At 42.2% G+C, this 13,304-nt stretch overlaps 1 protein-coding gene across 1 annotated transcript in view; it reads right to left on the bottom strand.

Annotated features, from left to right (window-relative positions):
- Positions 1 to 4,303: 4,303 nt before the first annotated feature.
- The window catches only part of AFG2A (AFG2 AAA ATPase homolog A), a 161,570-nt gene continuing 152,569 nt past the window's right edge, over positions 4,304 to 13,304 (bottom strand). The window contains 1 exon segment of the mRNA XM_063157072.1: positions 4,304 to 4,629. Within this exon segment, the coding sequence (XP_063013142.1) occupies positions 4,453 to 4,629 (177 nt within the window). The 3' untranslated portion in view covers positions 4,304 to 4,452.

Genomic DNA, 13,304 nt, shown 5'->3' with positions numbered 1-13,304 from the left:
AAGGGGAAGGAATGTCATCTGTTGCCATTGCCTTCTCTCCCAACACCTGCGCTCTCGCTGGAGTCCCGCCACGCAAACACAGGGGCTCTCCCCCCTCATCCCTCCTGTCCTTGGCAGGCCAGTTAACAGAGAAAACACACATCTCCTTCTCTGTCAGGGCTCTGGAGCTGTTGGATTTAAGTCTGTGTGGAAGAATGACGCCATTTAAAATGTTTAACACAGAACGCATAAAGCCCTGGTGAAAACGCTCCGTGAAGTTTCCAGCAGAGGAGGTTAATAAATGAACAGGTAGCACTTGCAGAAGGAGTAGACACAAACCCCAAGATCAGGAGGAGGTTTCAGCTGAAATGTTTGTCTTCCTGATGCTGGCCTGCCAAATGGGCAAAGCATTTCCAGCCACAGAAGCAATTCTGCCTCTTGCACCTACTACATTGGAAAAGCTGCCTATCGAACTGCACACATTAATGTCACCTCTGGTATTGTCTTCCATGTCAAGGGAAAAAAAAACATCAGCGAAAGATTTTGGGGTTCCTAGGAGATAAAAATTATTCCAATTCACTACAACTGTAGCAACAATATTAAATACAAATACAAAGGGGTCCCAATGTAAACCTGATTTTCCAAATGTAACTGCCCCCACTGCAAACCACTTGCCATGCCCCAGGAGTAATCCCATAGCTCAGGAGTGTGAATGGAAGCACAGCTGGTTTCATCCCAACTCTGGGATCACAGCAAGCAAGGCAAGTTCTCTGTGCCTGCTTTTTACTAATTCTTTCAGGGCCTTTTACCAAGGTTGTACCTTCTAGTGGGTGACTCTTCATCTTTGAGGTCCAATTCCTCCCCAGTTCCAGCACTACATACTAGGATACCACAGTCCCTGGACACCAGCATTTCTAGTGCTGGCAATTCTGTTTCATCAGCTGCTTTCTCTGGCAGAACCAGAAAGAATCAAAACCCTTCAGGGTCAGGCTCCTCACAGCCCTGACTGCAATAAGCAGAGACAGTTCTCCTGCCCACCAACCTGTGCCCATCACTGAACTTCATCTTCCTGGGCACTACAGGACAAAACTCCAGATTTGACTTCCACTTTTCCCCTCTTCACACTTTTATCAGCAGAGTCAGACTCCTGCTTCACTAGGAAACATCACTCCCAGCCTTCCATGGATACTCAGTTCCTGGAGCATTGTTTGGCATGTGTCCAGCTTCCAGAGGGGAATCATCACACTTTGACATTCAAAATGAGTAAAGAAGCTGAAAAGAAAGAGACAGGATACAGATTCCACAAAAATCAGCTTTAAGGATATAATATTTGAAAGGGCTGATTTCAAATCTAAAGTCTAAATTCAATGATTTTGAATAACCACCTTGGAAATAAATGACCTTTATTTTGTCCCTGATGTTGGCCCTTGCACCTGAGCTTGGTAAAAGTTATACTCTGCTCTCATCTAGAGGCTGCAGGAAAATTATCCACAATAAACCTAATTCCTTCTTCTAGGATTAAGAATTGTATATCATGCTTGCAGTGAAAATCTGTTTTATGCAGTAGGTAGAACACAGGACTGAAGTTTTTTTCAAGTTAAGTGAAGACAATTTTGCATTTTGATCATAAATATTCTCCTGGTAATTTCTGGCAAAACTGTCAAAAGACATTTTATACCATTTTGCAAGAGGTTGTTATTGCAGGAAAAAAGGTAGATTTAGATTTTGCATTTAAACAAAGTGTGCTTGAAATGTTGAGAAGTTGATTTAATGTTAACAATTCTGCGACTCAAGCAGTATTTGGGCCAAAATCCAGCTCCAAAAGATAACAGCAGGCAGGAAAAAGACTATTTCTCAAAAACTTAAAGAAGTTAAAGAATAGAAATTACTTAAAGAATAGAAATTACTTAAAGAAGTAAGCCTAGGAATCTAAGCAGTTAAAGAGAGGATGGGACAGACATATTCTTCTCAGATGCCTTCTCTGTTGAAATTCACTGAGCCTCAATCCTTTTATTAAAATTAAATCTCATGGAAACACAACAAAATCCAGCAGAAGAGAGAGTGCCTCTATCTTTGAGCTGCTCTGCAGCACAAAGGTGTTCAGGCTTTTAAGGGCTCACTCTAGAATAGAACTGAGAGGGTGCCAAGGCACGAGGTGTTCAGCAAAACACGTTGTGAGGAGTCAGCCCTGAATCAAAACTTGCTCCTGTAAATGACAGGAGATGCTCCTGGAGTGCTCTGTCCTACAGTGCCCTCATCAGTAAGTTCCAACGAGAGGCTCAGGGTGCAAGAGCTCTCAGCAAGCTGCATTATCAAAGGGCTACACTGCCCCTGTGTTTTGATCAAAACCAAATTTTTGGTCATTTTCCAGAATTCTCATACCCATGTTTCAATTTGCTCATCCACAGTAGCAGTGATCTTTCTTTAGGAAAGAGACAGGGAATCATCATACCGGCAAAGTTTTTCAAACAGAATTTTCTGGAAGCAACAGACACCTCCTGGGGACTTCACAAATTGGTCATTGCTTATTTTTTTATAATTTCTTACTTTTTAAAAAATCAAATGCCACAAACCCAAGAATAAAAAGAGGAGCTTCCTACACTTAAAATCACTTCAAGCATATTGGTGTGTATCCAGAGATTTGGTGCCCTGTGGATAAATGTGGCACCATACAGGTACAAGGATAAATGTTTGCAGGGATGGGACTTTCCCCGAGGTACAAACAGCAGACACAAGCCAGCATTCTCTCCTAGTGTGCAAAATTTCCCTCTGATGGCAGCAGGGTTCCACAAAGGGACAGGGCAGCCAGCTCCCACCTGCCTCTCTTGTAGTTTCTCAGTTCACATTCACTCCTTGGTGCATGTTCCCAATAAACTGAGCACTTCCCAAGGAATGGCCAGCTAGTTTTAACACTCATCTGGAGCAGCACGTAGTGTTATTTTTAGGCTACAAAATCACACACAGAATTCATTATTGGCAGTGAAAATTGCAGTCTCTCTTTCCTCCTTTCAAGAGCACACACTGGAGTGAAGTGCCAGGGGATAAAGGTATGGCATTTAATTTCTGGAAACCTCAAAAATTTCATGGTTATGATGAATGGTTCACATCCTGAGCTCTGAGCTGGAGTATGCTGAATTTAGAAAAGAAGGATAAAGTAGTTTCAGATGCAGTCTTGATCCCCAAGGCAACTCTTCCAGTTTATAATTTTCTTAATTCCCTTTGTCTGTTGGAATACTAAAGAGTCAAACAATGAAAAAAAGAAAAAACCTCATACATATCAGCCGAACTAAGTAAAAGACCCCCTTTTCCTCATCCTCTAATCCTTTACAGCAATAATAAAATTAAATGCAAATTACAGCAACAATAGGTTAGAATGAGAGTAATAAAAAAAGCTATCATTTAAAAATAGTAGATTTCTGTTTAAAAGCTACAAAATGTGTACAGTGCAGAACTAAGTAAAGAGAGAAAAATCATAATCAAGGTGAAGAAATTACCTTTCTGTTGAAGTTTGTGTTGGTTTTGGTTTATCTTTCCCTCAACTGTTTATGTCTGGACTAGAAAAGCTCAGCCTTTCTGTTGTGGGGAAAAAAACTGAATATTAGTTTGCTTAACTGCATTTCATCCTGAGTGCAAGAGCAGAGAGCCCACAAGGACCTGTCATCGTTTCAACAGACGATATAACAAAGAAACAACCTGAGGAGATTTTATCTGTCCCTGAAGTATTTTGTGGTCATTTATAACAGTTCTTGCAAGGAGGTTTTCTCATTCATTAATTAGGGTTCACTATGGATTTTAAGCAGCCAGCTTTAAATAATCTACTTTATCAACATTCCTATTTATTTTGATGGAAACAAACATGAACAACAAGAATCTTTTGCTGACACCTGGCAGTGAGTTCACGCCAGTGAAGGGCTGGACAGTTTTCCAAGGTGCCTACCTGCAAGCATGTCTAAAAAGGAGCTGCTGAAGACTAAAGATAAATGTTTGGCTGTAATCAATCAGGATGCCTTGGCTTTATCTCAGAAAGCCTGTTTGGCAGCTTTGCTGGAGATCATAAGTCAAAAAATTCACAATAATTGTAAGCATTTTTTGTAATGAGGCCTCTCACTGGGATCAACTGTGGTTGAGGTAGGAACAAATCAAGACAATAACAGCATTTGTCGCTTCTCTCTTTAGGGCCACAAATCCACCAAATTTCAGAATTTGATCTTTTGGGTTTTTTTGATACACGGATAAACTGTCTTAAACCAGAAATCTGACTACCCCTAAAAGGCAGGTTATGGTAACATCTAAAGTTTAGGACAAAGCCTATGACACGCAAAACTTCCACAGGAACTTTTATTACAGCAATTCCACACTCAGTTAACTCCAGACACTCCACTCACTCACAGTACAAAACTCTTTGGCTTCTGACAGCTTCACAAAGGAAATGTGCCATTCACACAGTGAATGGGGAATGTATTAATTTGCCTTTCAGAGCGCGTGCAGTCCACTTTGCTGCTGGTAATCTGCATAAAACTGGATTAACGAGTCGGGAATCCTCGGGCTCACGACTGTCAGTGCGCTCCTGAAGTGCCGGCCAGCGATAGATTTGGCATGGATGTCTTCCTGAAGAGCTAGGAGGGCTGCTTCCCTGCACACTGCTGTTATCTGCAAAGAAACAACAAAAAACCAACCACACAGCATTGTTATTATTATTATTATTATTATTATTATTATTATTGTTATTATTATTATCATGATTATTATTATTATTATCATTATTATCATCATTATCATTATTATTATCAACATTATTTGAAGAAAGCAACCCAAGAACATCAAATCACTCCAAATGCCAAATAATCACAAGTAGAGTTTTCCCAACTTTTAAATTTTTTTAAAATAAATGAAGTTGTGGGCAATTAGGACATCCAAAAAACAGGATGTAGCTCGAACTTTAAACCACAGTACATTAAATTTCACATTACAGCATGCTGCAAATTAACTTGCTAATCATATTACCTTGTGTTGAACTCCCCACAACACCTGATAAATTCAAATCCCAACCACTGGCGATACATTTTTCCATCCCCAAAGTGCAAGAGCAGATATTCCCAGGCTCTGCGGGCACTTTTCTTTCCCAGCCTTGCACTGGGAAAGAAATAAAAACAATTAATTCCAAAAGGAGGCTCGGAGGAGAGGGGTGTGTGGAAGGGGAGGAAGGTTAAGGTCTCATACCCTGCAATGTGTTTTTAAGCTCTCTGGACTTCAGACAGCGGAAACAGACTGATGCCAGTGTCACTCTAAAGACACATTACTGTGGTGAAAGGAGCTTGTGGAATGAAAAGAGATATTGTGATTTCCAGTGCAACAGGGAAAACAGTGATTGATATTGACTGTTCCCTTATATCTGTAAATGAAAGAGCCAACTGAAACACATTTGTCCGGCTATTCAGCATATTTTCTCTGTTTGTTCACTTACTGAAAGGAGTTCCCTCGCTTATGCTCTGCTAATGGTTGCCAAAGCCGTTTAGTAGCTTTTTAGGGGATTTAGCAGCATGTTTAGGAAGCTTTCACAAGAAAACATGCATGGATTTAGATGGCTTTGTCAAGTTACAACAATATTACTATTAGTTCTGTGCTGCTCTAATGAGCACCAAAGCTAAACACTGCTGTTCCGCATTTTAATGCTTTTCAGGACTTCAGAGACAGCTGAACGTGGAAGTGCAGCTGAGATTTAGTGCACCAGCTTCTTGTGGAGATCAGTAATACATCACCCAGAAAGTTAACAGAGAGGCCCTGGTCTTTCTGTACAAGTTTTTCTCTAAGCAGACATTGTGACTGCGTCCCCATCTCGAACAGGAATATTAAGCTACTTAAAGAAAAAAACCTGCACCAGATGAAACACCCCTTGCACTCCCTGCCCACCACTGACCCCAGAATTCTTTCACAAGGGAGAAGACTGGTGATGGACAAACAGATCCCAAGCATTCTGGACTCAGAACCCATGTTGAAAGAGGGGTCCATTTCCCCTTGATAAATACTCCAGTAAGGCCACAAAATGAAGACACTCTCTGGAAGTTTTCACAGGCATTATTAAAAAATCCCCAAATGCAGTCCAGCAGGATTTGACTGCCCTGTTCTTCTCACAGACACCATCACCGATCCACAGCATGAAATGCTGAAGCAGGGTGACACTGTCAAGGTGTTCACTTGGTTTAGTGAAGGAGAAGCTGAAGGAGACACTGTCAAGCTGTCACATCCAAAACTGAAGGAACACCACTGCCAATCCTATTTCTTCCTGTTTCATTTGTACACCGATACACTCAGGAGGAATCCACCCACAGGCTGATAGCTCTGATGAAGCTTTCACCTGTTCTCTGTGCTCTGCCAACACTATCCTCCTTTGGAGGTGAGTGAGAGCAACTCACCTCCAAACGATTTTTTTTTTTTGTTTTAATTTCATTCTTAAATACTGAACCATAAGTTCTGTGATAACTTAAAATCACTAGACATGAGGAAGCACCAGAAAACTCATTATTTTTGGCTTCTTAAAAGCATTTCAGCTGCTTTTAAGGGACAAGGGAAGGCATACATTTAGGGCATAAATTATTGTTCTCCCTTTTCCTGGCTGCACTCAGAATTTTTGTGGACTAAATCTTTTCTATATTATTGAATAATAAACAGCAGGTGTTAGAGCACAGTGTTGAAAATGCAGGCCCTCGTGTCTGGTCACAGAGTCACATGGACTTGTTTCCATTCCTTGGCTAACCCAGGGGATCAGGTTTCTGAGGTAAGAGATTCAACACGGCAAGTTTGATTATTTTGCTTTGTTCAGTATGCAAACTTAAAAAAAATAAAAGTCCTCACAAGCATTCTCACTAGCTGATAAAGCTCAATCACTCGTGGAAAGCAAACACAAGTAGTGGTGTAGCCACAGTGAGAGGAGGGTGAATTCATCTGCTGAATTCAGACCTTATTGGCCTAAGGTCACTGGTCTGTCATGGAGACTCCTTGTCACAGCCACATTAGGACATTTCTTACCAGATGGAGCAACAGAAGTGCTTTTAAATGTCATTTCTGTGGATTGAGGAAAAAAAGGAAGGCCACAGAAGAGGCTGTAACTGACAGCAGAGGAAGGAGACCCTTTGCAGTAAGACATGGATTTTTTTCCAGGCTTAGCAGCACTCCAAACCCAGAAGCTGCATCCACACCACCAGCTTTAAAACCCTGCAACAGGTCCATTCCCAATGAACTTCCCCTGTGACTTTCTTAAATCACTTCTTCTTTTGGCCTCTACAAGATCACCCTGTATCAAGTGCCACAGTCCAATCATCCTTATATAATAAAGCACTTTTGTTTGTATTAAACCTAGCAATTTCAGCAAGTCCTCCTATTCCCTGTGTTATGAGAATGGTGATTCATCTGCTCTTCCCTGCACCATCGATGATTTTACAGAGCTTTATCTCCTTCCCTCCCAGTCAAGTCTTTGCAAGCTGAAGAGTCCTCAGTGACTCAGACCTTGCTCCTGCCCAACCTGTCCATTCTTCCTCCCACCTGCCATTGCTGCCTTGGCCAGTTCTGCCCTGAGCTCTCACTGCTGAGTGCCTGAAGCTGTGCAGGGCACAGAGGGGGCTGTACCAGGCCACAGCTCTGTCCCTGGGCTGCTTGCAGTTCCTTTCTCATCATTGTATTTGTGCTGAGAGCATTTTTCTCAGAACATTATCCACGCTGCCTCCAGCATCTCTTCCCAAGTGACAGTACCTAATTTAGGCCAAATTATTTGTGAATTTGAAGCTTGGGTGATATTATTTTTTCTCCATTGCATTTAATAGGATGAACAGCATCTGCCTACCTTGATAAATGAATGCTAAGAACCAGCATTACCTACCTGCAAGGCAATTCTTAATGAGTTTCAAATAAAAATACTAAGGGATCTTAATTTTTACCTTTTCAGTACACAAAAGAAGGATAAATAAAAGTTCAGTCTTTTGGATCTCTGTGTGCTGTGAGGAACAGGAATAACATCCTAGTCCTGTTCCAAAGGCAAAAATACATCTCACTGTGTGGAGGGACAAAATAGATATTTTGTGACTGCATCTGAATCCAGAGTGGCTTTCAGCACCCACTGTAGGCAGTAATGAAGGCATCAAGCAATTGTCAAAGACAGCAGTGATTAAATAGCAACACACCAGGTAATCAAGCTGTACCTACTGTAACTGCATGGGTGCTACTGCAGCAGTAAAGAGGCAGTCAGGTGGGGTAAAAAGCTGCTGAATCTAAGAGTACCAGAGTATCCCCTACTTTGGTTATTATTAGTATCATTATCAAAGGAAGTTTACCAAAGAGAATTCTCATTTCAAATGGAGTCAGAGCAATTTACTGACCAATGTGTTCATCTGCTGTCTACAGTCATCTCTTACCATGAGAATACTTTTGAATTCATGTATAAAAACCCAGTGCAGTGCTTTCTTGAAGGACTGATTTATAATCTCAGGAATGATCTTTAAGATCAGAAAATAAATTCATTTAGAATTCTGCTTCAAAGTGAAAAAGGCACCAGAATCAAGCTTTCCTGGGAGGAAAGGAGAATTAAAAATTGCTGTCTGAGCCACACACACAGAGATCAGTAAGAATCAAAGCCACATGCCAGCCCAGAGTTATGCTACAAACAACGATGAACCCCCCAGCAAAAAAGGATTTACACCTAGTCGTTCTCTCCTGCCCCATTCCACTCCAAGCAACAATAAAATGCCCGGTGCCAGTTACTGTTCCCTGCATAACCAGCATTGAGCCCGACCCATCTTTCCCCTGAAACCAAAGGTTACACTGGCTGCTTCAGCTGGGCCAATTCTCCCCCATTCTGGCATTAAGCACCAACTCTTTCCAGCCGACTCGAAGTGCTTTTCAGCTTCTTTGTATTTAAAGTGCTCTAAATAGCTTTAAAGAACCTTAAAAAAAAAAAAAAAAAAAAAAGCTCTTCTGTGTTAAAGCCGTAGGTATTTTCAAGAAAGTGGTTTTGTTAGGGCCGAGTGTGCTGGGAACACCTGTGAATGTCGGGTTTAATTGGGCTGCAGCTGGTGTCGATTGTGTGTGCCGTAACTGGCAGCCACTGCCTGGCTCTACATTGTGTTTCATTTTCCTTTTTCACTCGCTCCTCCACCCCGCCAGTTAAAGTTGTAAGGGATTGTGTGTGAGAGAGGGATTAGGAGCCTGGAAACAAGAATAGTGCCCCGCGGGTTGTGAATAGCACAAATTGGGGCTCTTCCTGGCGGAGCAGTACCTGCGAGGCTGAGCGCCCGCCGGGCACCTCAAAGGGAGCCGGGACCAGGTCTGGGGATTCGCCTTTCCCGCTCAGCCAGGGAGGGATAAAAGCTTCACACACGGCATTTGAAAAAGACATGAATAACCCCCGGGTCTCTGTGTCTCACTCGGGCGAATTCCTGCCCTACTCCTGTGCCAGGAGCTGCCTTGTGAGAGGAAAAGACTTATCCCCACTAAACAGGGATAGCTGGAAAGCTCTCAGGACCCACCTGGGACTAAGGAAAAAGGTGGGCATGGATGCCTTTCCAAAGCGAGAAGCTGCTCTGTAGGCAGAGAGGAGATGGGAGAGGTTGCTGACTGTACTCTTAAAATCCACATAAATAATTCAACGCGGCTCCAGCAGCGCACAACTTCCCACAAGGGATTTGTGGGGGGCTCATAGCAGTGCTGGGCAGAGATGTAAAAATACCTCGAGGTTTGTGCCACCCCCAGCAGGTCACCCCTGCTCAGTGTGGGACGCCACGGCCCCGCTTTCCCCCTCTCCTTTGTGCAGGCACCACCCGCTGCCGGCTGCGGGCTCCCGCCCCGCTCTTGTGCTGGCTCCGGTGCTAAGCTGGCCCTTTCATTCACCGATTCAATGCAGCAGACCATCAGAAAACTAATCCAGAAATAAAATAAAAAGAGCCTTAGCTTGCTGCTGGGGTATTGAGATGGGCTCAGGGGGGGATTCGACAAGTAGGCATGGGAGGAGTGGGGAGCACAGCAAGTGGGATGAGTTATGCTCCAGGAGCTGCCACAGAGATCTGCCCTAGATGAAAATGCTATTTTAAGATGTCACAAGTATAATTTTTCCTTTAAAATGGAATAAACTGAGAGGTCTTTTCTGCTGAGAGGTGAAGTTTTTGATGCGTTTCAAAAAGGCTTAAATGTAGTACTTCTCTTGTGTTTCACCTTCCCCTGTTTTATGTATAAACCAAGGCAAGACAAGAAAACAGCTTTTTTCTCTTGACTGCTCAGAGAAATTGTTACAGATTGCTAAAAATCTTGTTCTGTATAGAGGAAAAAGTTTCCAATACTATGGAACTAACACCTTGTGATAAATTTTGATCAATCTTTGAAAGACAAAGAATGACCCTGTATGTGCACCTCCTCATTCTGCTCAGTTCTATGATCTGTGTAGATTTAAATGGAATGGATCACAGAATCAAATAATGGTTTGGGTTGAAGGGACCTTAAAGATTTCCTAGTTCTAACCCCTCTGCCATGGGCAGGGAACCTTCCACTAAACCAGGCTGCTCAGAACTTGGCTTTGAACACTTCCATGGATGGGTATCCACAAAATTATACAGTTATACATCTGGGCATTTTGCAAAGGGTGAATAATCTGTTCTAACCAGAAAACGATGAAGTGTATTAGCATCATGCTTTTCAGACAGTATCCATTCACTCCTCAGACTCAGGTACTGAACTATGGGACCTATGGAGTGGATGTGCTTAGGATAGATGAATGTTGCTCCCTAAAATTTTCCCAGCTGAAGAGTGAAAGGCCCTCACAGGCTGCACAAGAGCCTCAGTGAGACAGAGGCATCTTTGATCTCTAAGCACCTATGTTGTAAACTGTTATTATCTTTCCTCAACTTAAAGCACTTACATCTCTACAGTTTTGTATTTAGGAACACTGCATTGGAGTGGATGAGTTCCTACCCTCAGCAATGACAGTCTACAATTAGATATTATTTTTCATAAAAATATAGACTTCTTTCTCCCGTGTTTATTAAAGAGACATTCATTATGAGCAGACATTAGACTGCCTACTTTAAAACAGGTCTGTACTGATGAGGCAGCATCTTTGCAATTTTTAAATGTAAAGGACAGCTATTACTTTTTGAGCAACTTGGTCTAGTGGAAAGTGTCCCTGGCCATGGCAAGGGGGTGGAATGAGATTATCTTTAAAGTCCCTTCCATCCCAAACCATAAACCCAGGATTATGTGTATCTTGTGTCTCTGAGAGCAAATGATCTCTACTATTTCTGATTCCTTTAATGAGAAATTGTTAAGCACACGCAATTGAATAAAACCAGCTCCTTTAACGTCTGTAAGTGACCTTAGTTCAGAGCAGTCTGCACAACTTAATGTACCATTTGCTTATTTGTGTAATTTTGTGGTTTAATGTACAGGTGACCACGTGTGAGGGTGTCCACAGCTTACCTGAGGTTGCTGCATGGGAACACAAAGCTGTCCTGCTGCCTGAATACATCTGATTTGACCAGGAGGGGGGTTCCTATGAAAGGTTCACCCTTTCCATGGTGGCCACAGCAAAAACCAAGTCCTCCTGCTCTCTCCTCGTCTCAGTCAGGCTTCAGAATCAGTTGACAGTGAACCAAGAGCTGAGCCAGACAAATGGCCAGCTGCACATGTGAGACAATCATAGCAACAATTAATGAGGCAGAGTGACCCCAAAATGCTGCCTTTAATTGCTCTTCCAGTACCAGAAACTGAGCAGGGGCTGTGCCCGGGCAGCAGACAGCATCACATGTGTCAGTAGCTCCTGCTATTCTATAAAGATCACACACGCCCAGGGAAGGGAAGGATGAGGTATGTAGCCAAAATTAGGTGTATGTATCATAACTCCAGCACATGACAGCTAAGGGGAATAAAGCGGAGCTCTCAGTGGTACATGCTAAGTGTCATCACACATACCTCTGCTCATCCTGACATGTTCTAACAGAGCAAAGCCTCGGCTCCATCTGCAAGCTTTCTTTTTTTCTTCCTTCCACTCTCTTAAAAAATATTACTAGATGTGGTATCCTTCCAATGTATAAAACATGTAAATTCCGATTTCAATTTTGTAACTACAAGCCCAAAACGCAGCTATTTTCCAAGAGGCGCTCTGCCGATATGGCTCCCATCACTTTGGCAGAGACATGGCATAGCTACACCTCTCACAAAGGAATTCCGTAACAAAACGAGTTTTTACATGCTGGGACTAAATATTTTTAAACAGCACTCTCTGCCAACTTCAAGTTTCAGCTATATTTGTGCAACTAAAAAAAAAAACCCCCAAAAAAGCAAGCACCCCCACCCCCAAAAAAAAATCACATGCGTGTTTCTATACAAGATTAAGCTGCATTTCTGGTTAACCTCAGAATTATTTCATTTTTATATAAACATTTAATGGGAAAGTTTAACTTCTTCCCTTCAATGAGGAAAAGGAAGCCAAGCCACTAGAAAAACAGAGTCTTTCTCTGTGTGTGTGTGTGTGTGTGTGTGTGCACGCACTCATTTTAATTAAAAGTAATTAAGAGAATCCTGTGTTCTCACTCACAGTCTGCTGGTGCTGCAGAGGGCCTGGACACAGAGCCAAGGGTATTCTGCCGAACGCCGCCAGCAAGAGAGATTGGATTATGCAACTAAAAATTTAAAACTAGAAGACTTCATCATTAGCTGTGGCTGTCATGAGTTTCTCCCTAGGGAAAAAAAATACTGTATAAAACAGATTTGGCAGCTCCCACCCTATGAAACCTATCAGGGTGGAGGTGTTAAGCGGTTGCTGCGTTTGCTTGCTTGCTTTTCAGATTTCGAGGCACTTACGAGGCTGGGTGAAATACTCAGCATATTCCCTATTTCTTGCACTGGAAGATAATTCTTTCCTTTCTCAAGTTTAACCTGAGCAGAGGCCTCAGACTCCTATCAAAACAAAGCAAACAAAAGCAACTCTGCAAAAAGAACTGGAAGAAGTGCTCTCCCTTCCCTAAAAATATTATTTTTTTGGTCAATAGAACACAGCCAGTCTAAAATTGTCTTTCATCTCCTTTCAGCTCCAGCCACATTTCTATTACATTATATCACCATTTAAAGGTTGCTACAACCCCAAACTTTTGAATCCAACTAGCAAAGAAGGAAAGCAAAAAAAATACTTTTTTCATGGGTTCATTTAAACTCTGCCTTTCACCCTGTCTTTGGAGCCATGGCAAATATTGTCCTGATTTGGACCTTACACAGCAGGTTAAAAATAGCAACTGTAGTTACCTACATATGAGCTATCATAATACAATACAGTAAAAACAAACTCACTCATT

This window comes from Melospiza melodia, chromosome 5 (assembly GCF_035770615.1).
Source record: "Melospiza melodia melodia isolate bMelMel2 chromosome 5, bMelMel2.pri, whole genome shotgun sequence".
Taxonomy (NCBI): domain Eukaryota; kingdom Metazoa; phylum Chordata; class Aves; order Passeriformes; family Passerellidae; genus Melospiza; species Melospiza melodia.
Note: the sequence above shows the minus strand (reverse complement) of the source record. Positions and strands in the feature narration are given on the sequence as shown.